The 23,765-nt window shown below is 58.3% G+C and overlaps 1 protein-coding gene and 1 long non-coding RNA gene across 4 annotated transcripts; one reads left to right on the top strand and one right to left on the bottom strand.

Annotated features, from left to right (window-relative positions):
- The first annotated feature begins 7,347 nt into the window (after nucleotides 1-7,347).
- Nucleotides 7,348-20,332, top strand: GATA2 (GATA binding protein 2). 2 transcript variants are annotated; one of them, XM_078074384.1, is made up of 6 exons: nucleotides 7,348-7,366; nucleotides 13,253-13,529; nucleotides 13,951-14,592; nucleotides 16,364-16,509; nucleotides 18,341-18,466; nucleotides 18,977-20,332. In XM_078074384.1, exons 2-6 carry the CDS (start codon nucleotides 13,301-13,303, stop codon nucleotides 19,274-19,276), a joined length of 1,443 nt encoding a protein of 480 aa, XP_077930510.1. In that variant the 5' UTR covers nucleotides 7,348-7,366; nucleotides 13,253-13,300; the 3' UTR covers nucleotides 19,277-20,332. The 2 variants fall into 2 exon arrangements, with proteins under 2 accessions (XP_077930510.1, XP_035934385.1); XM_036078492.2 differs by lacking the exon at nucleotides 7,348-7,366 and adding an exon at nucleotides 12,376-12,589.
- On the bottom strand, nucleotides 7,818-11,099 carry LOC144382210 (uncharacterized). 2 transcript variants are annotated; one of them, XR_013448693.1, is made up of 4 exons: nucleotides 10,873-11,099; nucleotides 10,220-10,510; nucleotides 8,357-8,484; nucleotides 7,818-8,218 (listed from the first exon to the last, which is right to left on the bottom strand). It is a non-coding gene; the product is annotated as an uncharacterized LOC144382210 (long non-coding RNA). The 2 variants fall into 2 exon arrangements; XR_013448692.1 differs by having other exon boundaries at nucleotides 7,818-8,484.
- Nucleotides 20,333-23,765: the final 3,433 nt, after the last annotated feature.

Here is a 23,765-nt window from a genome sequence, read left to right as displayed (position 1 = left end):
ACACCATGAAGTTTATTCATTTTAAATGTACATTTCATAGATTCTAGTAAATTTATGGAGTTGCAACCATCACCACAGTCTAATTTTAGAACATATCTCTCTTCCCAAATCTTTCAATGTGTTTTAAATTTTCATTTCTCTTGGTGAGACTGAGCATATTTTCATCAATCTAAGAGCCATTTCTAGTTCCTTTTCTGTAAATTTTCTGTTCACACCCTTTGCCTATTTTTTCTCTTATATTTTTGTCTTATTGATTTGTAGGCACTCTTTATATATTATGCTCTCAGACTAGGATAAGTGCCTCTCCCCCAAGCACCCTGTGCTTCTAATTCTCACAGGCTGGAATTAACCGAATCTCTTAATGTGCCTGCACCTCCACCACCCTGTGAGTTGTCTGCCCACAGTGACCATATCGGGTTTCATTACATGCCCTCACCTCTCAGCACAGGACCTGACGCAGAGTAGGTCTCTGCAAATATGCTTGGATTCAGTATCTGTAAATATATGTTCTTTGCCCCTCAGAGTTCCTGTCACGATTTGTGATGATGTATTAATCTGTGTTATGTCTGACTGTTCCCTGAGGACAGGTACCAGAGCTGTTTTATTCAATGCTGTATACCCAGGGTCCAAAGCAGTGTGGCCAAACACATTATTTTAAAGTGTTGATTGGATTTATTAATTAATTTATTATTAAGTGGTTTACAGTACCTGGAGGGAGAAAGATATTGGAAATTCCAGGAAAGGATACAGAGAAGAGAGGCCAAAACCAACATAGCCACAGCACACGTTATTTCTATGAGCGACACATCCCTGACCCGTGGGCCTGAAGTGGGTGGGCGAAGACCCCAGTGCACAGGGGGCTGGTGATATAGAACTCCGGCATTACATTACCATACAAGAATGTGGGCCCAGGGTAGCCAATCTTCCAAATTTTCAAGAGAAGCTGGAAATGAAGTTCTTTATGTGAAATCTCCCACTTTGAAATGTTGGTGACAATTAGTCACTGCATGGGTCCCTGAGACTTGGATTGCCAATTTTCAAAGCCTGGATCACAAAACTCCTTTCAAATACATGCTTATGAGTAATTCTCATAACCCTGGAGGGAGGTTTGCAGAAACAGATCTGAGGCTCAGAGTAGGAAAGTGACTTGCCTAAGGCCACCCAGCCAGAAGGGGTGTGAGTATATATGTTGGGGGGAGTCCTGGCCCAAGAACCTGCATTAATCCACAGCTTCTCTCCTGGGAGGGAATTGGGGCACTTCTGAGCGAACAGGGAGCTTATTCTCCGAGTCCCTGGGCAAAGCCTTTCACGGGGTTTGTCTCAAGCCCACCGGAGCAGGGTGAAGCTTGGCCTGGCGATGGGCTGGCTGGACTCCCACCTGGAAGCCCAGGCGGGCTGTGGCCTTCTCTAGTTCTAGTTACTTCACTGTCCATGCCCCATGCATAGCAATTAATCATCACCACCTCATGACGACTCGGGTATAATTATCTTGTATTATGAGTGAAGGCTCACCCGGCGGCCCAGGCCTTCCCAGAGAGGCCACAGCTCCCTGAGAACACAGGGTGAGAAGTGTTCTCTGCCCCCACTAGCAACGCAGGTGCGCTTTGCAGAGGGGCCTCCACGGTGCTCTTTCCCTTAAGTCCCAGGTCCCTCTGGACTTGCCAGCGCCGGCAGGTTGGTGGAGCCAGGCATCCTGGGGCCAGGGTGAGCACAACACAGGGGCAGGGTAGGGGGGAATGGTCTAACGATAAGGAGAAATGATCATGATAGCAGGGCACAGTCTGACCCACTTGCTCTGGCCTCCTCTTGTCCCCATTCACTCATTCCCAAAGTTGTGCCTGATGTCGACCAGTTATCAGAGGAGATTCCAGCCTATCGCTGGGGAACAAGACAGATTCCCTTTCCCCAGGGAGCCTAGCATTCCAGTGGGGCAAGAGAGCCAGCAACTTGCACAAACAGGGAGGAGACTAGCTTACCCTGGAAGTACTTATTCTAAAAGAAAAGTCTGAAGGCTCAGTTTTGCTCTCCGAGGGGTGACATTTGAGCAGAGGCAGGATACACTCTGGGTAGAGGGAAGAGCAGACACAAAGGCCCCGGGGTGGGAGGAATGTTCTGGCTTGTTCAAAGAACAGAAGGAAGGCCACTGTGACTGGATCAAGAAAGGGGGGAAATAGGTCTGAGTGATCAGCAAACGCTATTACACAGGTTCCAGAGGAGTCTGGCTGTTATCCTAAATTCAGTGGATACATTCTAAGAAATGATTTCTTGTTGCCAACTAAGCTGTGTGACCTTTGACAGTTTGCTAGGTCTATAATTTCCTGCCATCCATCTATCCTTTCAAGAAACACTTACGGAGCATCTACTGTGTGTCAGCCCAGGCCTGGGGACACAGCGGTGACAAAACAAAGCCCCTGCTTCTGGAGAGTCCACCTCCGGGAGGAGAGGACCCCTACCCCAGCTCTTCTGCCTGGTGACTGGGGTTCAGGCTGCCGGCTCCCGGGGACCCCACTCGGGACACCGGCGGCCGCCAGGTGGCGCTCTGCGCCTGCGCAAGGGCCGCCGCTCGGGGGTCGCCGGGCCGGGACCGGACCCCCCGGCGGGGGAGGGGCGGCCGGGCGGGGGGCGGGGCCCGCGCCGCAGGTTGTGTGACTTTGGGTTTGACCTGCCTGGAGATGAGCTAATCCCGCGGTATAATAGACTCCGGGGAGATAGGGAAAATGGCTGCGGCGCTATCTGCGTCGCCATGGGGACCATCGCGCGCGCGCGGGCGGGGCTCGAGCCTGGAAAAATACAGCCTTTGTCGGCGGCGCGTGTCACTCACTGCGCGGGGACCTCAGGCGGCGGGGCTCGGGTCTCTCTTTCCTCAGGTCCGGAGCGGGGAGGCTCTGGGGCCCCTGGCGGGGCGTGCTTTCTGAGGCGGCTTGGGACCCCTGGGTGTTCCCAAACTCCTCGGACGACCCCTCTCTCTTACACACCCGCACACCCCGTTTTCTGTCAACTAGCACATGCCATTCCTTCTACTGTGGCGTCTGTCACACCCGCACACACCTTTCCCTCCCCGCTGGCTGGCTCTTCCCCAAGCTGGAGAGGGCTCCCAGCTCCCCCGCTCTGTGTCCGGAGCCGGCACTTGCAGGCGCAGGCGCAGGCCCCAACGACTGCCCCTCCCTCCCGGCCCCCGCAGCACACCCGGGCACTCCCAGGCAGCCGGATACACAACAACACAACCACCCTCACGCAGATCCGCGCACCCTGAAGGCGCACACCGGGGTGAACACCGACACCTTGCACACGCACTCACTCCTGGCAGTCACAGGTATGCATGGATGCACATGCTTACGGGCCTGTATGAACCCAGAACACTGAGTAGGGTGGGACACCTGCAGGCACACAACACTCAGGAGAGTAACACACCCATGTCCGAATATACACGTACACACGCGCCCTAGTGGCAGATGACACCACCTCCTGTGTGCACACTTAAACAGCCTCGTCGAGGGCAGATACATTGAGGAACTCACAATACACTCATTCACCACACTGTACACATGGATTTGCACACCCACCCTTTCACACACGTGTCTACCCATCCTGAGTAACATGCATACCTACACACTCACGTGCAACATCCCTTCCTCTGTGCACCCTCAAACAGCCTCTGCTGGGCCATCTCCAGGCACACACGCCCACCACGCATGTTCGTGTGGGCTTGCACATCTGCACTTTCTTGTAGCACTCTTCTTTGACATAACCGCATGCATACCAATACCCTTTCTTGTTCAGTGCCTATCCACTCGCACACGCGAATGTCCATCCAAACATGCCGGGCACACCCGGGGGCGCACACGCGGGTGCCCCCGGCAGGCAGGCAGGCAGGCAGGCAGGCGGCGCGGGCACGGGGCGCCCGGCGTGCCCCCCGCGGACGGCTATCTGCCTGCCCATCAGCGCGCGGATCTGCGGTGGTAAATGATGCATTCGATGGCGGGCGCATTTGTTGTGCGCGCTCTGAAAGGGCTCCGATAATCTGGAAGGCAGAGATAAGGAACACCATTTATTCCGCGGCACTTTGGAAACAATTCCCAGCCCTGTACAACCCCATTCTCGGGCAGCCTCCGGGAGCCGGGCAGATAACGATTGGCTATTCATTATCTTCGCCGGGAACAAAGATTAGCCGGCCGAGATGAAAAATTACCCCGGACAGCGGCGCAGCCCCGCGCGGACCCCCCTGCCCGCCGCCGCCGCCCGCGCCTCGGTGCCCCGCCCGGCCCGCGGGCTCTGCGCTCACGCCCTCCGGGCCCGCAGCCTGGCGAGCGGCCTCCCGCGCTCGTCTCGGGCGCGGTGCTCGGCATTGCCGCGGTCCCTCCATCCATCTGTCCATCCTGCCCAGCCTGTCTGCCGCGTCCCCACTCTTCCCTCAGTCTATTTGGGGCCCTTCCTGCTCTCCCTCTTCTCCCGCTGCTCTCAGAGCCCGTCCAGGTTCCCTTCTGTCTTCCATCTCTCTCTTTTTTATTTGTTTTGCTCTCTCTCTCCTCTCTGTATCTCTCCCTTGTCTCTTTGTCCGTGTCTGTCTCTGGTTAACACTTTCGCTGCTTTTGTTCCCTTCTCTCTGACTCTTTTGCCACTTTCTGGTTGTTTGTTTTTGTCTGTTCCTGCATGTCCCCAAACTACCCCTCCATCCCCTACTGGTGTCTCTGTTCCTCTATGGCAGTTGCTTTTTAAAATCTGTTCTTGGGTCTCCCTGTTTCATCCCTGTTCCCTGTCTCTCTGGGTCTTGCCATCCCTGGGCTTCCATGTCTCTCAATCTACCCCCACCCAAGGGTCCCCCCCACCCTGCATCAATGGGCCTCACACCCCCTACCCTCTTAAGGCTGTGTTCCTGACTGCAGACCAGAGGCTGGGAGGCTCCAGCAGGCTCTGGCCAGCCCAGCCCAGCCCAGCAGAGAGATGGCAGGTGGGGTGGGGGGGTAAGACCTCGAACCCCCCTCTGAAGAAACAAGACCGAACTAGAAAAGGCCCAGTAGACATTCAGGCCCTGCTGGGTTCATGGGGATTTGCCCTTGTGCCCCAGCACTGGCTCCCCCATGCCCCTCCCCAGTGAGGCTGGGGGCCTTGGGAGCCGGTGGTCCCAGCAAGGCCACCTCATTAGAGCGGTTATTCAGCATGGCGCTGGCGTCGGCAGATAAGCCTTATCAGCTCATCGCCCCCTCCCACAGACAGACAGAAAGTGCCCTCGCAAATGGCACCCCGGAGCTCCACTGGCCGCCTGCCCTGCCAGTTAGGGATGATGGGTGATCTGGGAAGACACACATATTGTGTGTCACCCAGGGACACACTCCTCCCCAGACAACAGACACAGGGTAATACTGGGTAGAGAAACACACATAGTTCAAAGATAATTCATACACACAGATACCCACACCCTAGGTAAACAGACATAAACACCCAGCCCAACACGTATCAGTTCATACCTACAGCTATACCCAGATGTGCAGACACACTTGGCTACACTCTACACTGTCCACAATCAGCTCAAAGATACAATGATACACACCCAACACCCAGTGCTGGTAAAGACAGACAGACACACACCACGCACACACACCCCAATTCATAGACACAGGATACCCAGACACACACTGCTACCGACCCACACAGGGACACACACCAATTTATAAATAAACACTTGGAAATACTCATTTCCCATCAAATGATTCGTGGACACAATGATCACACAGATCCACAGCCACAGGGACACACATCCCAGTTCCACAGAGACACTCTCCCACATGCACTCCGGGAGTCATGCTCCGAAACAGCCACACATAATATACAAACTCTCAGGAACCCACAAAACACAGACTCTCAATATACAAACTCTCAGGGACCCACAAGAAGAAATGGGCATACTAATATACTCAGTTTTGCAGACTTTCCATGCGCTCACAAATGCACACAGACACACAGGGGCGCTCAGGATAGATACTCTCCTGCGTGCGCACAGCAAATACATATGCAACACAGTCACTATCAGCTTCAAAGAAAGACCCACAGATAGAAGATGCCCAGAGAGATGGGGGGCTGGACACTCTGGGACACACACTAGTTTTCCCAGTCCTTCCAAAGCAAAGCACTTTCTCTTTGGGCCCAAGATCCCCAGGCTACTTTGACTCCCCCAGGGCAGCTGGAATGGGACCAGACCTCCACCCCTGCACTGTGGAATTGAATTTTGAGGTAGGAACTTTGGAAGTTCAAGGACTATATTCCCCTAGCTCACAAACCCGAAAGCATTCTTGCCCGGAAGACTCCCACACCCAACTCCTCTGCCTAGCCTTCCAAAGACAAACCCTCTACTCCCTAGCCCCCTCCTGTGAGACGGTTCCTTGGGGATGGGTCAAGGAGAAGCCTCACACCCCACTCCTGAAATGCTCTGGTCTGCTCTGGAGTTGGGGAATTCGAATGGGGGTATAGATGGGGAAGGGAGAGGCCATGTGTCTACATCTAGCCGAATCAGCCTGGAAGTGAGGGGTGTGTGTGTGTGTGTGTGCTCGAGCGTGCATGCTGCGCGTGCCAGATTCTCAAGCTACATTTGGGTGTGTGCATGTGTGCATGCCGATGTGACCCACATCTCCCGGCTGAGGATGTCCACGCAGCCCCAGCTGTGTGCGCTAACGCGTGTGCACAGATGTGTGTCTGCGTGAGCACTGTTGGAAGAAGGTTGGAGGAGGAGCAGGCGGCTGTCTGTGTACGTGTGTGAGCGCTTGTGGCCACGGTTCGTGAGGGTCCCCGGGGAGAGTCTCCAAAAAGAGACGTCCCGGACTTTCTGAACATACACCCTTGAGAGCAGGGGTGCTCATTTGTGCGCCTCTGCAAGGGCGGGAGTAGTCTGGAGTATGGGCGAGTAGGGTGTTGCGCCTTGAGTGCCCACCGGCCCTCGGCCTGCCGCCCCGCGGCTGGACCAGGGAAACGGGGCGCAGAGCTCTGGGTAACCCCCTGCCCCCCTGCGGCGCTCCCGCCCCCTCAAAGTGCTGTCGAAATAAAAAGCAGCGGCCACTGCGGCCGGGGGAGGGGAGGGAGAGGCAGCGGGAGCGAGAGGGAGGTAACAAGGCCAGCGCCGCCCGGGCTCGCTGCTCAAGCCTCTATCTCCTGGCTGCCTTCGCCCCCACCCCAGCCGGCCCCCGTCGGCCACCGGGCGAACAAAAGCGGCCCGCCGCTCACCATGCGGCCACTCGGCGCGCCGCCCGGGCCCTGCTGGTGAACGCCGCCAGCCCGCGCCGGGTCCTGTGGGCCCACCTAGCCACGCACCGCGCTGTGCGCCCCGCTCCGCTCCGGCCCCGTCCACCCGGGGGCGCAGCCCGCCGCACCTCGCTCGGTAAGTCCCCCCACCTCCGCCTGGCCAGGGCCCTTCCAGCCCCCAGGTTTGGGCCCCCTAAACGCGGTCCGCCTAGCCCAGTGGCCCCTGACATGTGGTCTTCGGGGTTCGCCCTGGTCCTACCAGCGGCTCGAACCCCAGGTCATAGGGGCCTAATCCTGAGGGAGTATTTGCGGAGTTGAGGACAGCAGTCCCGCGTCAGGCCTCCCGCTTTCCCATTTCTCGGATGCAGCCATACATAGGCCGCGAGCCCCGGTTATTCCCAGTGCCTAGCAAAGCGCCCCACCTCCCGGCCCCCGAGCTGGGGTCTTTGTCTCGGCCGCCCCCACCTCCGGGCCACGGCGGCGGAGGCGCCCAAGCCCGGCAGCCGAGCCGCGGCTGCACCTGCCGACTGGTCCCGTGCGCCGGCTTTGCGCGGCTTAACCCGGCTCGCTCCTGCGTGCGCCCCCGCGCGCCGCGCCCCGCGGCCCTTTATCCTGTGTGGCTGGGGTGCGGGTGGGGGAGAGCGCCGGGTCTGGAAGTCTCCCCCCAGCCCCAAGCCCGAGTCGGAATCTGTTTAGTGGGATTTCAATAAGAATGGGGCCGCCGCGGGCTCCGGGATCTGCCTCCGGGAGGCGTAGACGGCGGTCTCGGTCTGTCTGGACGCCGGGCATTTAGAATCCTTCGGCGGCAGCCAGGCTTGAACTCCAGGTTGCCCCAACCGCGAGGGGAAAGATCCGGCGTTCAGGGCCCCCGGGAGTGGCGGCCGCTCCTTTCCCGGAAAACACGGAAGGAAATTCGTTGTTTTGGAAAAAGCTACGTCTCCCGGGGATCGGGAACATCTGGCGGTGAGCTCCGGGTCTACACGGGCACCTAGCGATGGGATTCGTTTATGAGTAGGCAGAATTCGAGAAGCAGGTAGGGCCAGGGCGGCTGCCCAGGCGTCTGGAGAGCGTTTCCCAGCCGGGTTGACAAATTGCAAACAAATTGCGTCTAACGAAACGGATTTACCAGTTGTCATGCTGCCGGGCCGCCGGGCCGCCGGGCCGCCAGGCGCTCTGAGTAAACCGTGGCTGTTCGTGAAGCACGGAAAAACGCTGCCCGATTGCTGCAGGTCTCAGCAGGGCCCATGGGGGAGGCTGTGCGGGTTGGAGGTGGAACCTGATAAGGAGATACGGGATCTCCCAGGCGCCTCGACCCAGGGCGCCAAGACTTCTCGGTCGTGGGCCCCGGGTTTTACGATTCGAAAAGGCCCAAAAGACGTAAGGGGTGGGAGAGTCTTCATGGAGGCCACAGGAGAGGGAGCCTTCACATTTGGGGGACTGGAAGTGAACCCCAACGAGCAGAAGGGGTTGTTGGAGCCCTGGACCCTCCATTGCAGAACCCCTCTGGAGGGATGGCTGCAGGCCTGAGCAGATCTGAGGCCTTGCCCTTTGGGGACTTCTGAACCCCTCTGGCTAAAGCGGCCCCCACTTCCTCTTCAGTACCCCTCAAGGCACATTGCCAGCGTAGGGCTGGGAGGTCGCTGGGTTGACAATTAAATATCCCTATGGAAGGCAGCCCCTAAGCAAACTGGTTTCTTTGAATCTCCCCTCCACTGCGGGCCAATTCGATGCCCATAGGAAAAGGTGGGAAGAATTAGGTTACAAAGAGAGGGCAAACTTATGGTTCCAGAGGGGCTACCTTGGATGACGGAAGTTTAAACAAAGGGCGTGGAGGGGAGGGCTATGTAGGACGGGGAAAACCGGGCAGCTGAGAGCCACGGCCCAGGCCGGTGAGGCCCGGTAGAACCGGGCCTCGGGATCCCTGCGCTGCCAGCTCCCCGGAGAAAGCATCCTGAGCCGCACCGACGACCTAGGCTTTCTCGGGGAATCTCAGGCCACTTGAAAAAGGCAGTTAGAAAATTCAGTTTCTCTGCTGCCCTTCCCCAGTGCTTCCTGAAGTCTTGTTCTTATGTAAGGAAAGTGACAGCTTCTCGGTGTGATCAAAAGGCAGCACCCGCATAAGCAACAACCCTTGGAAACGAACAAAAACATGAAAAAGGGAACGCGTCCCTCTGAAGGTGTTCCGGAGACCCGGAATCCCGAGGCTGTAAACTGAAATAAATCTGCTCTTCTCAGGCTCAAGGATGCCCCCGCAATCCCAGCCGATTTGGGGGGGCCACCCTGATCCTCCCCCCACGTTTGTTTGGGTACAGGTGATAGGATGGTCTCCGTTGCCTACTGGGCAAGATGCCCGGGTAGTGTCCCTTGGTTGGTCGGGCACACACGTACACTCATGATTGGAGTGGGGGTTGTTTTACCGACCAGCTGGGCCTTCTTCTGCCTGGCGCCCCTCTTTTCTCTCCCAGGCGGGTTCGTTCCTCCGGGAGAACGCAGCAGTCCCGCGTCCAACGCAGGAGCTCAAATCATAGTGGAGGCCTCCGACAGGCCGGCTGCCTGCCTGCCTTTTGGAGGAAGGCAACCCGGGGTGGCCTCAAGAGACCTGGGGGAGCTCCCTCCTCCCCTTTTCTCTAGGCCCCGATTGCGGGAAGGGAGACTGGTGCGGCTCTCCCCAGGCCCCTGCTCAAGCATTGCTTAACTGCCCTGCTAAGCTCCTCTGCGCCGCGATTTTCTGAGCCGCCGAGCGGGGTAATTAAATCCCCGCCCGCGCTCGATTCTGCGCCAGGCCAGCGGGCAGCTCAGGGCTGCTGTTCAGGCAGGGGGCCCGGCCAGGATGGTCACCTCCGCTCCTGCGGTGGCCCAGACGCTGCCCCGGAGAGGCTTCAGGTTGCCCCGGAGGAGCTTTTAGCCGAGTTCGGAATGATGAAACTGCAGGCCCACCCAGGATGGGGGTCATTTGAACCACGCCTTTGGGGGAAATAAAGCGAATTACCTGTTTTCCCGAGGGCCCGGAGCGGCCACGTCCCTGCGAGACAAGACGCAGATCGCAGCCCCACGGAAGGCTTCCGCTCGGCTCCGGCGTTCAAGGCCCCGCGGCCGGCGAGCGGCTGGCTGCCTCCTGCGCTGGGTCCCGGGGTTCAGGCTGACGGGGCAGCCTTGCCCGACACCGGGGATTGTCCCCGGGGCCGCGGTGTCTTTGATAAGCTCTCGCTGGGCTCCAGGGACGCCAAACACGTTCGAGGCTCTGACGATCGCATTTTACGCGTTGATGAAGAATCGTAAGCTAAAGGCAGGGAGGAGAGACAGACGAACAGAGAGGCAGCGAGTCCGGCCCAGACCGCGCGCGTTGCGGGGAACGCGAACCGGAAGGCACTGAGGCCAATCACCTGCCCGGCCCGGCCGTGGAGGCCCGGCGCCCGCGGCCTCGCGCTCCCACTCCCCGGCTCCGGCGCGCTTTATCCGGCTGGCGCCGGCCTCCTCTCATGCGGAGCGGAGTTCCGAGAAGCCCGGGCGGGCCTGGCGCGCCCCGGAGTGGAGGGGAGCGGGAGGCGCAGCGGGCCGCCGGGGCAGGAGGGTCCCTAAGCGCCCGGGACGCGCTGGTTCCCAGCCAGATGGGGCTCCGCGCCTCCGGCCCCGCGTCTTTACCTGCGCCAGGGCCTCGGACAGATGAACGGACAGCCGGACGCAGAGGCAGGAGGAGGCCCCTGGCCCGTGCCGGCACCCCCGGCGCTGCCCAGAGCTGGCCTGGGAGAGGGTGACTGGGGCGCGCCCGCGGAGCTGGGCCTGGCCGGGAGCCCCCCGAGCCGAGGGGACCGAGGGCTTTCCTCCCTCCTCGGATTATTAAAAAGTTCATTTCCTGGCGAATCGGGTGACGTCAGGGGCCCGGCGTCGCGGTGGCGGGGCCGCCCGGCCGGAGAAGCCGCCTCCAGTTACCCAATTACCGACTGTCAATCCCGCCGCCCCTCCCCCCACCCTCCCGGGGGTGGCCCGGACCCCCACCCTCTCCCCGGTCCCGGACCCACCTGGGATCCCTCTGGGCTCCTACTCCGAGAGCCGTAGACTCAGCTAAGGGAGAGGGGCTGGAGGACGACGATTACTCCCCCTTACCCTCGCACCTGTCTCAATCCCCCCAAAGTTCTTTGTTTCTGACCCCCCCCCCCCCCGCCTCCCTCGTCGGCCACAGGCTCCTTTCGAGCCTCGGTCTCCTCAGTCTGTATAATGGGAGAGAGCAAGGAGATTTGTGCACGGGGCCCACTCCCCCCACAGAGCTGGATCTCTGCACTGGAGGTGTGTGGAGAGCAGTTCAGGTGACTTAGGGGACGGAGTTCTCAGTCTACCGCCTCCCTCTCCCCAGGGGCCGCCTTAGGGACCCCCGAGAGGGAAAAATGCCTCCTCCTGCCCAGAGGCGTCTCCTTCGAGCCGGCGCCGGCGCCAGTCCGGGTCTCCATGGCCTCGCCCCAGGCAGTTCGGCCCGCTGGTCTGCGAAGGCCACGCCCGGGAAGGGGACGCCCCCTCCCCCTCTCTGGAGCCGCCAGCCAGGCCACCTCCACCCGGTCAAGCACAGTCCTAAGCGGCCTGTTGTCCGAGGCCCAGGTGCCCGCTCGAGCCGCGTAGTTCCTGCCCCTCACTGCTCCTGCTGTCCCGCAGCTGTCCTTCCAACCCCCTGCCCAGCCAGAGCCCGAGTCGGGGGAGGGAATGGTCTAGGTAGGTAGCCGGGACTTCAGCTGGCCACGTTCAGTGGTAAAGGAGGTGGGATCCGAGAGTGGAAGGGCTGGGGTCCCGGAGAGAGGACACCCAGACACCCAGAGGGTGCACGACCCGTGCTCCCGGGGAGGGGTCCCCAGTTGGAGGTTAGTTACTGGGAGGAGGGCCCTGAGGTTAGGGGGATCCAGGAGTGTCCGCAAGAGGGGGCGCAGCAGTTGGCCAGTGGGGTGAGGGTCCTGGCGGGGGGCGTTGGCAGCAGGGGCCGCCGGGAGGGCGCTGGGAGGGGGCCCGCCGGCGCAGGGGGGCAGGCCCGCGGGTCAGTCCGGGAGTCCGGCGGACCGGAGTTGCGGGCTCAGCCAATGGGGGGCGGAGGCTGGGCGGCGCGCGGCGCTGATTGGCTGGCGCGGGCTTCTTAGGCGTGCACGGCCCCCGCTTCATGTCTGTGCAGGAGTCGCGAGCTGGCGCCAGGGCGGCCGGAGGATGCCGAGGGGCCGGAGCCGGGCGGGCCTGAGGCCGAGGCGCGCGCTGTCCCCTGCTCCTACCCCGTGAGCCCAGCCGCCCGAAGCGCGATTCCTGAGCCCGCCACTCCCGGGGCTCCCGCCGGTGCTGATCCCCCGATCCCGAGGCCGCGCCCCCCCCTCCCCGCGGCGCTGCGTGTGTAAGTTTGGGGTGCGAGAACTGGCGGGGGGCCTGGGGCGCGCCAAGCTCTGAGAGGTCTCTTCCGGGGCTCAAGGCCGGGGCCAGGCTGCGGGTGACTGCTTTGGTGTGCGGTGGTGAGAGGTCCTGATTGTGCCGCCTGGGAGTGCACGCAGGGGGCTGGCTCCCAGCCGCTGGGGCTGCGTGTGCGTGTTGGGGGGGGGGGCGGAGGTCGTCAAGTCGGTATGTGTATCTGGCGCCAAGTGTAGGTATGTGCGTGTCGCTGGGACCATGTGCCCCGGTGGGTGCCCAGGAGCCTGTCTCCAACTTTTAGTCTGTGTTTATGTGTTTTGTGTACCGGGAAGGAGGGGGGTCGGTGTGATTGTCCGACTTAAAGTGAGACTCTGTATGTGTTTGTTGGGGTAACTGCTGTCGGGGCTTGTCCCGTGTGTGACCCGGCGTGCACGAATGTGTGGCTCTGGGACCGGGGGTCACCATGTGAGTGTGTGCGGCTGAACCCTCTCCTCCGCCTTCCTTTCGTTTTGAGCTTTGAGTTTTCCTCCCACCCGGGACTGTTCCTCGGCTGAGCTCGGCTGAGGCGCAGCGGCGTGCGGGACTCCGCGTGGCGGGACTTTGGGGGTGTCAGGCCGTGGCGGCGCCCCTCACGCCCCCTTCCGTCGCTCAGGGACGCCGCCACCGCCTCGGCCCAGATCCCGAGCCTCCACTGCGGGCCATGGAGGTGGCGCCGGAGCAGCCGCGCTGGATGGCGCACCCCGCCGTGCTGAATGCGCAGCACCCCGACTCGCACCATCCGGGCCTGGCGCACAACTACATGGAGCCCGCACAGCTGCTGCCTCCCGACGAGGTGGACGTCTTCTTCAACCACCTAGACTCGCAAGGCAACCCGTATTACGCCAACCCAGCCCACGCGCGGGCGCGCGTCTCCTACAGCCCCGCGCACGGTGAGCCCCCGGCCAGTGGGTGACTGGGAGCCCAGGCGCCAGGGGCGGGAGGGGAGGAGGGCCCGGCTGCCTGCTTCCCGGATGTGAGATCCGCAGGAATCGGAGCAGCTGAAAAATTGGGGCGGGAAAGGTGGGGACAGCAGCCTCTTGGGGAGGGTTTGGGCACCCTAGGGTTTCTGCCCATTTCCAGCTGGCCTGTGGGGGTTCCCTCCAGGCCCTGGTCCACTGGGGTTCCTTCTGTGCCACTTGTCCGTCAGCTCGGGACTGACATTCTTGATTATTGCCGGTTGGGGTGTTATGTTTCTGGTTTTCTTTGGGAAGAAGGTTACTGCTGGTTGTTCTGTGAGTTGTGGTCCTGTGCATCGGAGCCCCAGCGCCGCTCAGCCTCTGCCCACCCTGACCCCTCTCCCTCCTCTTGCAGCCCGCCTGACCGGAGGCCAGATGTGCCGTCCACACTTGTTGCACAGCCCGGGGTTGCCCTGGCTCGACGGGGGTAAAGCTGCCCTCTCCGCTGCTGCAGCACATCACCACAATCCCTGGACCGTGAGCCCCTTCTCCAAGACACCGCTGCACCCCTCAGCTGCTGGAGGCCCTGGAGGCCCCCTCTCCGTGTACCCAGGGGCAGGGGGTGGGAGTGGGGGAGGCAGCGGGAGCTCTGTGACTTCCCTCACTCCCACTGCAGCCCACTCTGGCTCCCACCTCTTCGGATTCCCACCCACTCCGCCCAAGGAAGTGTCTCCCGACCCGAGCACCACCGGGGCTGCCTCTCCAGCCTCCTCTTCCGCAGGGGGTAGTGCAGCCCGGGGGGAGGACAAGGATGGCGTCAAGTACCAGGTGTCACTGACCGATAGCATGAAGATGGAAAGCGGCAGTCCCTTGCGCCCAGGCCTGGCTGCCATGGGCACCCAGCCTGCCACACACCACCCCATCCCCACCTACCCATCCTATGTGCCGGCCGCTGCCCACGACTACAGCAGCGGACTCTTCCACCCTGGAGGCTTCCTGGGTGGCCCTGCGTCCAGCTTCACCCCTAAGCAGCGCAGCAAGGCACGCTCCTGCTCAGGTAAAGGCAGGTGCCAGGGACCTAGTGGAAGTGGGGATGGTTTGTGCTTTTGTGTGTGTGTTTTGGGGGAGGAGGGCTGTGATATGGGAGATGGGGCGATGTCAGTCTTCCAGATCTGGGATGGGTGATGTCCCCCTCCAATAGCCTCCAACAGATGTTTGAGACTCCAGAATGGGGGAGAGGGAGCCCTAAAACTGTTGTCCTTTTCTTAACTGTTCCCAGTGGCCCCCAAAGTTCATTTCCCTTCCCCCCTCCTCGCCCTCCCTTCCAAGGTTGGCCAGTGCCAGACCAGCACAGGACGGGAATTCCCCCTTCCCTTCCCTTAATCTGAAGTGAAAATTTGAGCAGCCTCTTGACTTAGTGTGGGAGAGAATGCAATACCCAAGTGACAACCATGAGGCTGTGTGTACGTGTGTTTGTGAGTGTGTGTGCATGCTGTGGGTGTACTGTAGGTGCTCCCGGCCCTCAAGGAGTCTGGTTCTCCAACGCAATCAGTCCAGTCTTGGGATTTCGATGTTTCCCAATCTCCTTGGGAGATTTCCCCCAAAGCAACATTCCCAGGACTTGTTCCTGCTCCCTGCCCCCTGGCGTCCTTCATTCGCCCTGAAGGCTGGAGTGAGGGGGATGAAGCGTAGGTGCCTCTGCCCCTTTGCCGGAGGAGACGGCTGGAGCCCAGCTGGTTTGTCCAAGAATCTGGCCATAGAGCAGAAACCAGGGCTAGGGCAGGACTTTGGCTGTCCGTGCCTCCTTCCCAGTGCCTGTAAGTGGAGGAAGAGAAAGACTTTTTAAACTTTTACTCCTGAGTCCGGGAAACTTTTCATGCCCGTATAATATAAAGACAATTTAGTTGAAACTAAATGGGGAAACATTTTCCTGGACTTCGTGATGCCAGGGCATCCGGCTACCCTGGCTGATTGCTGCTGCCACCTCGGGCACCCACCTCAGCCCCACCTCGGGGGCCCCTGTGCTGCTCAGGCCTGCTACCTTGCCTTTAATTAGCCCCTTCTCCCAAGTTTGTTTTACACATTCTATTTGAATTCCAGATGGTCTTTTAGCAACAACAACAACAACAACAACAGAAAACAAAAACAGAACCCCAAAAACCCACCATCGACAGAAGACCAAGGTCACTTAGTCTACTTGGCTTAAAAACAAAAGGGCTTATGGTTTATTTTATTTTAAAGAACACCAACTTCGATCTGAGTCTGGGACTGAATTCTAGGGCCTCCGCGGAAGAGGGGGCAGCTGGGGAGAAAGAAGGAAATTCCCCTGCTTGGAGAACTGAAGGAGGGTAGGAGCTGAGGGCAGAGAATTGGGAGGTGGCAGACGCAGCTGGGGAAAAGGGGGAGACCGAAGAGGAGAAGCAGAAGTAGAAAGCGAGCCAGAGCCCTCCCAGGCCCAGCCAGGTCGAGCGGGGCCACTCCTGCCACCGCCCTGCCCTCGGCAAAGTTTGCTGTAAATACCCTTTCATTGTCGCGCCGAGAATCCCTGGGGCCCTGGCCCCACTCCTCCCTCCTGCCCCGCTTCCCTTCCTTCAAGAGAGAGTTTTGAAGAGGGAGCTTTGGCCTTAAAGCTACTCTCTGAACTCCTCTTCTGAGGGGGAAACCTCCTCCGGGTCCCTCTTCCTGCCCAGGGCTGGAGCTAAAAGTCACCGCCCGAAGCAGCCCGGGCTGAGGCCGACCGCTGCCTGGTCGGCGCCCGCCCACCCCTGGCTCTCTCCCATGACCTTGTCTGTTAAGCAGGCCCTCTGTCTCTCCCTGTCCCCCTTCAGAAGGCCGGGAGTGTGTCAACTGTGGGGCCACGGCCACCCCTCTCTGGCGGCGAGACGGCACCGGGCACTACCTGTGTAATGCCTGTGGGCTCTACCACAAGATGAACGGGCAGAACCGGCCACTCATCAAGCCCAAGCGGAGACTGGTAGGCACGGGGCAGCAAGTGGCTGGGGGCGGGGGGGCCGCTAACCTGGGCCGGGCAGGCGACTTATTGAAAAAATAATAGTAACACCACCAAAACCTTTCGAGGCAGCTGCTTTGCCTCTTGAAATCCTTTTATCATTAAAATCACTTGGGGTCGCTCTTCTTTTAGGTCAGATTTTTTCGGGCCAGATTTCCCCCTCTGCAGCCCACCAGGTACCCTCACCGCACGGAGCTCAGGAATCCCCAACATGGAGTGTCCAAGGGCCCAACTCCTGTCCCCTGGCCTCTGTTTAACTCTTTTTAAAAATAGGGCCATGAAGTAATTTTCCTTGTAGCCCAGCACACAATCTCCTCACGCTTATTTAAATAAAACACACACTCACACCAACCACCAAAAAAACCTGCCCTTTATTATTTTTCCATGGAGTCACCTATACTGTGTATTTTCATTTGAGTGATTTAAAAAAATGCCCTTTCGGATCTCCTGCCGGAGTTTCCTATCCGGACATCTGCAGCCTGAAGATAAGGAAACTTCGCGTATCTGTTTCCGGACCCCGCGAGTTTTAGAGCCTCTCCTCGGCTCAGTCCTGCCTCTCGCTGGGCTGTTTTGAAATTTCTAATACCCTCCGCTCTGCAAATAATGCGTAAAATGCTAAGAATAATAAATATATTTTTTTCAGGGCGAAGTGATTTACGAGGCTTAAATCGCTTGCCTCTTTGGGGGCCCCCCTTCCCCCCCACCCCCTAGCGAGGGCGGGGTGAGGGCCCGGGTGGGGGTAGGGGTGGAGGATACAGTGTTGGCCCCTGAGTCAGAATTCCAGCTCCAGGCCGCTTACTCACCCTCACCCTCCCCGCCCCCAAGGCTGCAGTCCGGCAGGTCCCTCGGACTGAGTGAGCGAGCTCCGGCCCTAGGCCGTCCCAGCCTCTGCTGGTCTCCTTCCCCCACCCCCTGTCTTGCTGCCTGTGGTTCTTTGGGAAATATTTGGGGGGGGGGCGGACAGACGTGTTCTGTCACTGTGGGGCTGGCGCTGGTGAACCCTAAGAGGAGATCTGCTTTCTCGGTCAAGACTCTCTTACTTACTCTTGTTAGGAGCCTTCAGCTTCCTTCTCCAGAAACCAGACCCTCATTTCCAGACTATCTCTGGCCTGCATTCCCTGAGGGGCTGCGGAGCAGTCAGCAGTCTGTGGTTTGGGGTACAGGGTGCCGGACGGACCAGCCTTTTGCTGATGGAAATGTTCTGGCTCTGCCCTGTCCACTGTGGTCGTGACTGTTGATTCCTTGAAATGTGGCTAATGCCATAGAAGGAACTGAAGTTCTAATTTTATTAAATCATAGTCCAGTTGAATTCGAACAGCCCCACATGGCTAGTGGCTATGGGCACTGGATGGCGCAGCTCCAGACCTCCCTAAACATTTGACGTCCCTGCCTGGCCTCTGCGGGGCCATCACACCCAGGATGGTGGATTTTGAAAGGAGTCGCGTGGGAGTGCAGCTCCAGACCCAGGGGCTCCAGGGGGACTGAGTCAGCCGCCTCGGGGCCTCAGTTTCCCCATTTGACGGTTGGGGGCAGTGGCTCATTTGTCCTTTCAGCTCTTGCAACCCCGTGGATTCCGAGATCAGGCTTCTGATTGTTCTTTATTCTAAGTTCTGCACTGGTTTAGGTCTCAAATTCTAAAATTCCACGGCTTCTGAGATGCCTGGATTCCCCTGTGAGCTTTCCCGCTCCCGGGCTCAGTTGGCAGGGACAGGGGTGTGGGGGGGTGAGGGTTGGGGAGGGAGGTCGAGGTGGGGCGTGGGAGCCCAGTCTGCTGACGCCGCCCCTCCCCTCCCAGTCGGCCGCCAGGAGAGCCGGCACCTGTTGTGCGAATTGTCAGACGACAACCACCACCTTATGGCGCCGAAACGCCAACGGGGACCCTGTCTGCAACGCCTGTGGCCTCTACTACAAGCTGCACAATGTGAGTCCACCCCTCCACGGCCCGCCCTGCCCCTCCCCGGGGACCGCTGCTCTTTGTGCGGCCAGGCAAGGGGGGCCCCAGCCACAATCTCCAGCGTGGCTTGGCTTGGGAGGCGGCTGCCGCCCTGCGGGGAAAGCCCCGAGTGCCAGAAGGGCTTCCCATAAGAGGGGGCAAGCCGGCTGGAAGTGTGTCCCCCACAGCGGGGGGCCCTGCAGGTCCGGGGGAAGTGGTGCCTCTTTAAAACAAAAGGTGGCCATGGAGTTTGGTCGTGTTGATGGGGGACGGTGCTGGCACTTAGTGGGCTCAGCGCCCTGCCCTGCGGGTCCCACACAGTGAAAAGCACCTTTCTTGACAGGGTAGTGTGCTGGCGGGAAGACCGCAATGGGCAGGGGGGGTTTGCAAGTGGGGTCCCCAGCCCAGACCTGCCTTTGCCCCGTGCAGAAGCTGGGGGTCGGGGTCTTGTTTGGGGAAGGGAACTGGACCTCCTGAAGGTTTTGTGGTTGCCCCCAGGTGAACAGGCCGCTGACCATGAAGAAGGAAGGGATCCAGACTAGGAATCGGAAGATGTCCACCAAGTCCAAGAAGAACAAGAAAGGTGCAGAGTGCTTTGAGGAGCTGTCCAAGTGTATGCAGGAGAAGGCCTCCCCCTTCAGCGCCGCTGCCCTGGCCGGACACATGGCGCCCGTGGGCCACCTCCCACCCTTCAGCCACTCGGGACACATCTTGCCCACCCCAACGCCCATCCACCCCTCCTCCAGCCTCTCCTTCGGCCACCCCCACCATTCCAGCATGGTGACCGCCATGGGCTAGGGACAGCCCCCCAGAAACAGACGGACAGATGCCGAGGAGGGTGGCGGGCAGCTCAAGGCTGGGCGCCCCTAGGCAGGGTGGGCCAAACCCTTAGCAGCCTGCCCTTCCCCGAAGACTGATGCCACTCCTGTCAGCCCGGCCGGAGCCCCAAGCTGCCTCTCCTGTGGGCGCTCCACTTGGCCGTCAGCGGTCACTGTGAAGATTCTCACCCGGGCTGGGAGGCAGCCTTGGCCCGGCTTACTGCCCAGGTGGGGTTTCCATCACGGACGATTGTTTGGAGAACAGAATGGACAACTTTATAAAGAGAAGAAGAGGGGGGCAGGGGACAAACGAAGAAAACCGTTTTTAGAAGGAGAAAGGAGTAGGCAAAAATAATTTATTGTGCTCTTGTTTCTAACAAGGACTGGGGAGACGTTCCCAAGTTCTCTTCTGGGTCTTCTTCTGCGCCAAGTGCTGCTTGGCCCATCTGCTTTCTGGGGCCCTGGGGGCAGGTGTGCGGGCGTGGGGGGGTGCAGAGGCCCTCGGCCCACACCTTCTCTTCTGGCTTCCTTTCCTGAAACAGCTGAAGCCCAGGTTGGGCTGAGCCAGTGCAGCGGGGCCACCAGCCTGGGGAGGCTGAACGGTGCGTGCCCTGGCGGCCAGGCCCTCGAGGGCAGAGACAATCATGGGCGGTCCTGCGCAGATTCCCAGGCCAGGGCTGGGTCACAGGAAGGAAACAACATTTTCTTGAGAGGGGAAATGTCTCCCAGATCGCTCCCCTGGCTCTGAGGCCGAAGCTGGTGTGACCCATGTCCCCTTAACGAGCCTGAGCCACAGCCTGACTCCAGCCAGGTGAACCCCTGTACATACATCCTTTTTCTGCGAAACCCCTCAACCCCCCCCTCCCACTCTGAGACAAAAGAAAAAAAAAATATATATATATATATATAAAAGACTGCATAAGCTTAACTCGCTGAGGAGTTAGTTGTTTTATTTTTAAACTCATTTTGGGTCCAGTCAATTGTACGTTGCCACGGAAGCCCTTGCTATGGAAAGGAATAAAACCTACAAACCAAGGCTGTAGCTTCACAATTATTTTTGGAAAAGTACTTGGATCCCACAGCCCTAGGACGGGGAGCTGGGGGCCTGGGGAGGGGCCTTGGCTGCTCTTGGCTTCCCGGGGCTGGTCTGGCAGGTGGCGAAGGCAGGAGTTAGGGGTGGGTCCGGGGAGAGGCCACGACCCTGCTGGGGTCCCTGGAGACGCCTGAGTTCTGCTCTGTTTTGCTGTGGCTGTCTGGATCCTTCCCAAGGTACAGCTGTACATAACTGTGTCCGAGCTTAGATTCTGTATGCGGAGGTGGTGGGGTGCGGCGGCTGGCAAGGGCCCGGCCCGGGAAGAGGATCGTGCCGATGTAGTCGACCAAGTGCAATAGGGGCCGGCGATCGCTGCGGGGGGCGGGGGGGCGGGGGGGCACCACAGCCAGAAGTAACTTATTTTGTACTAGTATCCGCATAAGAAAAAGAATCCGCAGTATTTTCTGTTTTTATGTTTTATTTGGCTTGTTTTATTTTGGATTAGTGAACTAAGTTATTGTTAATTATGTACAACATTTATATATTGTCTGTAAAAAATTGTATGCTATCCTCCTATTCCTTTAAAGTGAATACTGTTAAGAATAATAAAATACTTTTTGTGAATGCCTCTGGCCGGTCCTGTGGGCTCCTGGGCTGCTGAGTCCTGGGTGTGGCGATGGGCAGTCAGACCTAGCGGGTCCTCTGGGCCCAGTGATTTGGAGAGAAGGGCTCCTGGAATAGGGGATCGGGCCCTGTCTGGGGTCGGAGGTCCTGGCCCCCCTCCCCTGCATTTCTCCCATCTGAATTTCCTCACTGTCACCCCACTGGGGGTCCTGGTGGCTGGGTGGATACTGGGGAAGCACGTGGAGGCCGTGGTTTCTCCAGCCATTGGTCTACACACTGATCCTTTTCCTGGGGCTCTTGTAGAACCCAACAAGGACCGACTCCACCCCAACCCCCATCCACTTCCTCCCAGATGCTGATCAGCTCTTGTTTCTGAGCTATCTGGTTATCAATATTCCTGTTCATTGACAAATATGGCCACCAATGTTTTTGGTTACTGATGTCATCGATTGCTGCCATCTTCAATCAACGAAGCTGGTCATTGGACATAGCTACCGTGACTGTTATTCTTGGTCAGTGACATGTCTGATCACCAGAGCCTGTAACCATAGACATCTGATTACTAACAACTGATCACCAACACTCAATCACCAATATTTTATCAATGCCTCTGATCAATGAAGTGTCTGGTCACTGACAGCCACAAAATGTGATCACCAGTGTCTTCAGTGACGGTCCTGGTTTACTAGTAATATATCTGGTCATGAGTATCTCCTACCACCGATATTCGTGATCAGCACCTCTATTCATAAATTTTTAATATTCAGTGTGTCTGGTGCCAACATCTCTGATGACCATTGTATTTCCTCAGTATTTCTATTCACCATATTTGTGATCACTGGAGCCTCTTATCACTCATGTTCCTGATTTCCAATGCACTGGTCCCCAGTGCACCCAGTCATTAATGTCCTAGTACATCGAGAAGCATGATCACCAATGTCACTGATCAATGTTTTTCTAATCATTCATAGATCTGATCACTCATATTTCTCTCCAGTATCTCCAATCACACTATTTTCATCACCAATGTCTCCTTGACAATGACTTTGGTCACTTGTCTACAGTCACCAACATCTCTGACAATCTGTCTAATGACCAATGTCCTTAATCAGGGGACCCTCTTCCCATCAAATTTTCTGTCGATGTGGTCACCAGTGATTCTGGTGACTGACATCCCTGGCTCCCCAGTGCTAATCACCCAGCTTTCTAGTGTCCAGCATAGACATTGTGGAGTCTCATCTTCCAAGTCCCCGATGACCAGTGTCCTTATATCCTGATCGCCAGAAGCACTGACTGCCAGCCTCCTAGTCATCAGTATCACCAGCCCCCTGTGTCTCCGGTTACTAAATTCTCTCACCATTGCTGCCTTTGCTGCCCAGTAGCTCACCTACCACCAGGATCTCTGGGTGTCTCCAGCCATTGACTGTGATCACCTATGTCTCCTCGACACTCAGTCATCAAGGATATGGGCACCAGATGCTTCCTTCACTAACACTCCTGTTGCTCACATCCTCAGTCCCCCATGTCCCTGATCAATGATGAATGATATATCCACTCAATGATCATGCTGATCACCAGGACCTCCTGGTCCTCAGTGTACAGCCACTACCTCTCTGATCATGTGTTTGAATGATGTCATGTCCCATGATGCCACTGTCTCTAATTACTAGCCATTCTATTCATATGTCCCCGATGGATGACTTCTTTTGGCCCTAATCACCATCTCTGGTACCCTGGGTCCACAACGATTAGGATTTCTAAAGGCCAACCTGCTTGCTCCTTGGCAGCCCTGATGTCCACGCGGTCCAGGGGGCCCCTCCTTTCATTCTTCCCATCCCAGACTGCTGGTGCTGACAGGGTGCTTGCTTGGACCCAGGGAAGCAAGGGTCCTGTGGAGGACAACATGCCTCCTGTGGGGTCCCAGAGACCCCAGCCCATCAGGAGGAGAAACCCTGGGACTCTGACTCAGGAGCCTTCTGTTCCTGCTGTGCCATGCCACCACCCTACCTGCATCCTTTTCCTGTAGAATAGAAACCTAGAGCAGGTAGGAACCAACCCGGTGCGTAGCTGGATGGGCACTGGCTTGTTCATCTCGGTGCACGGTGGTCCTCTCAGCCTTTCCCCAGCTCACGGCATTCTGGCCTCCCCTCCCGTCAGCTGTAGCCACAGTGAGGGCAGGGATGGTCCTGCCCTCCCGTGCCCTGGCTCTTGACTGCAAGATTGTGTGTCTGTATGATCATGTACTCAAGTGTGCATGTCTGCCTGCCTGCTGAGCACCTCCTACACACCAGCCACTCTTCTAGGTCTGGGGGCTAGATCACTAAATGAAACAAACAGGAATTCCTGCCCTTGGGGAGCTTACCTTCTATGCAGTAAACACAATAATGACTCTACCTGGCCTCTGGCAAGCCATCCTATTACCTGGCCCGAAATCCAGAGCCCAGAGCCAGAACCTGGAGTCCAGAGCTTTGAGTGCACAACTGGTCCCCCAGGACTCAGGAACCAGACCCAAAACACAGAGCACAGAGCCTGTACCCCCAAAATCTAGAACTTAGAGCTTGGAGCTCAGAATCTAGAACTTATATGCAACTGGGGTCAAGATCCTGGACTTCAGAATCCAGATCTCAGAACATAGAGCCCAGAACTCAGGGCCCTGAGCATGGACCCTCAAATCCACAGCATAGAGCTTGGAGCTCAGAACCCAGGACTTAGTGCCAAGGACGTGGAGCCCAGGGCCTAGAATCTAGATCCCAGAGCTGCAGGTGGCTGGACCCGAAGGCCAGAATCCAGAGCCCCCGCCCCCTGTTTCTCT

This window comes from Halichoerus grypus, chromosome 1 (genome assembly GCF_964656455.1).
Source record: "Halichoerus grypus chromosome 1, mHalGry1.hap1.1, whole genome shotgun sequence".
Lineage (NCBI taxonomy): Eukaryota > Metazoa > Chordata > Mammalia > Carnivora > Phocidae > Halichoerus > Halichoerus grypus.
This window is presented reverse-complemented; position numbering and strand designations above follow the sequence as displayed.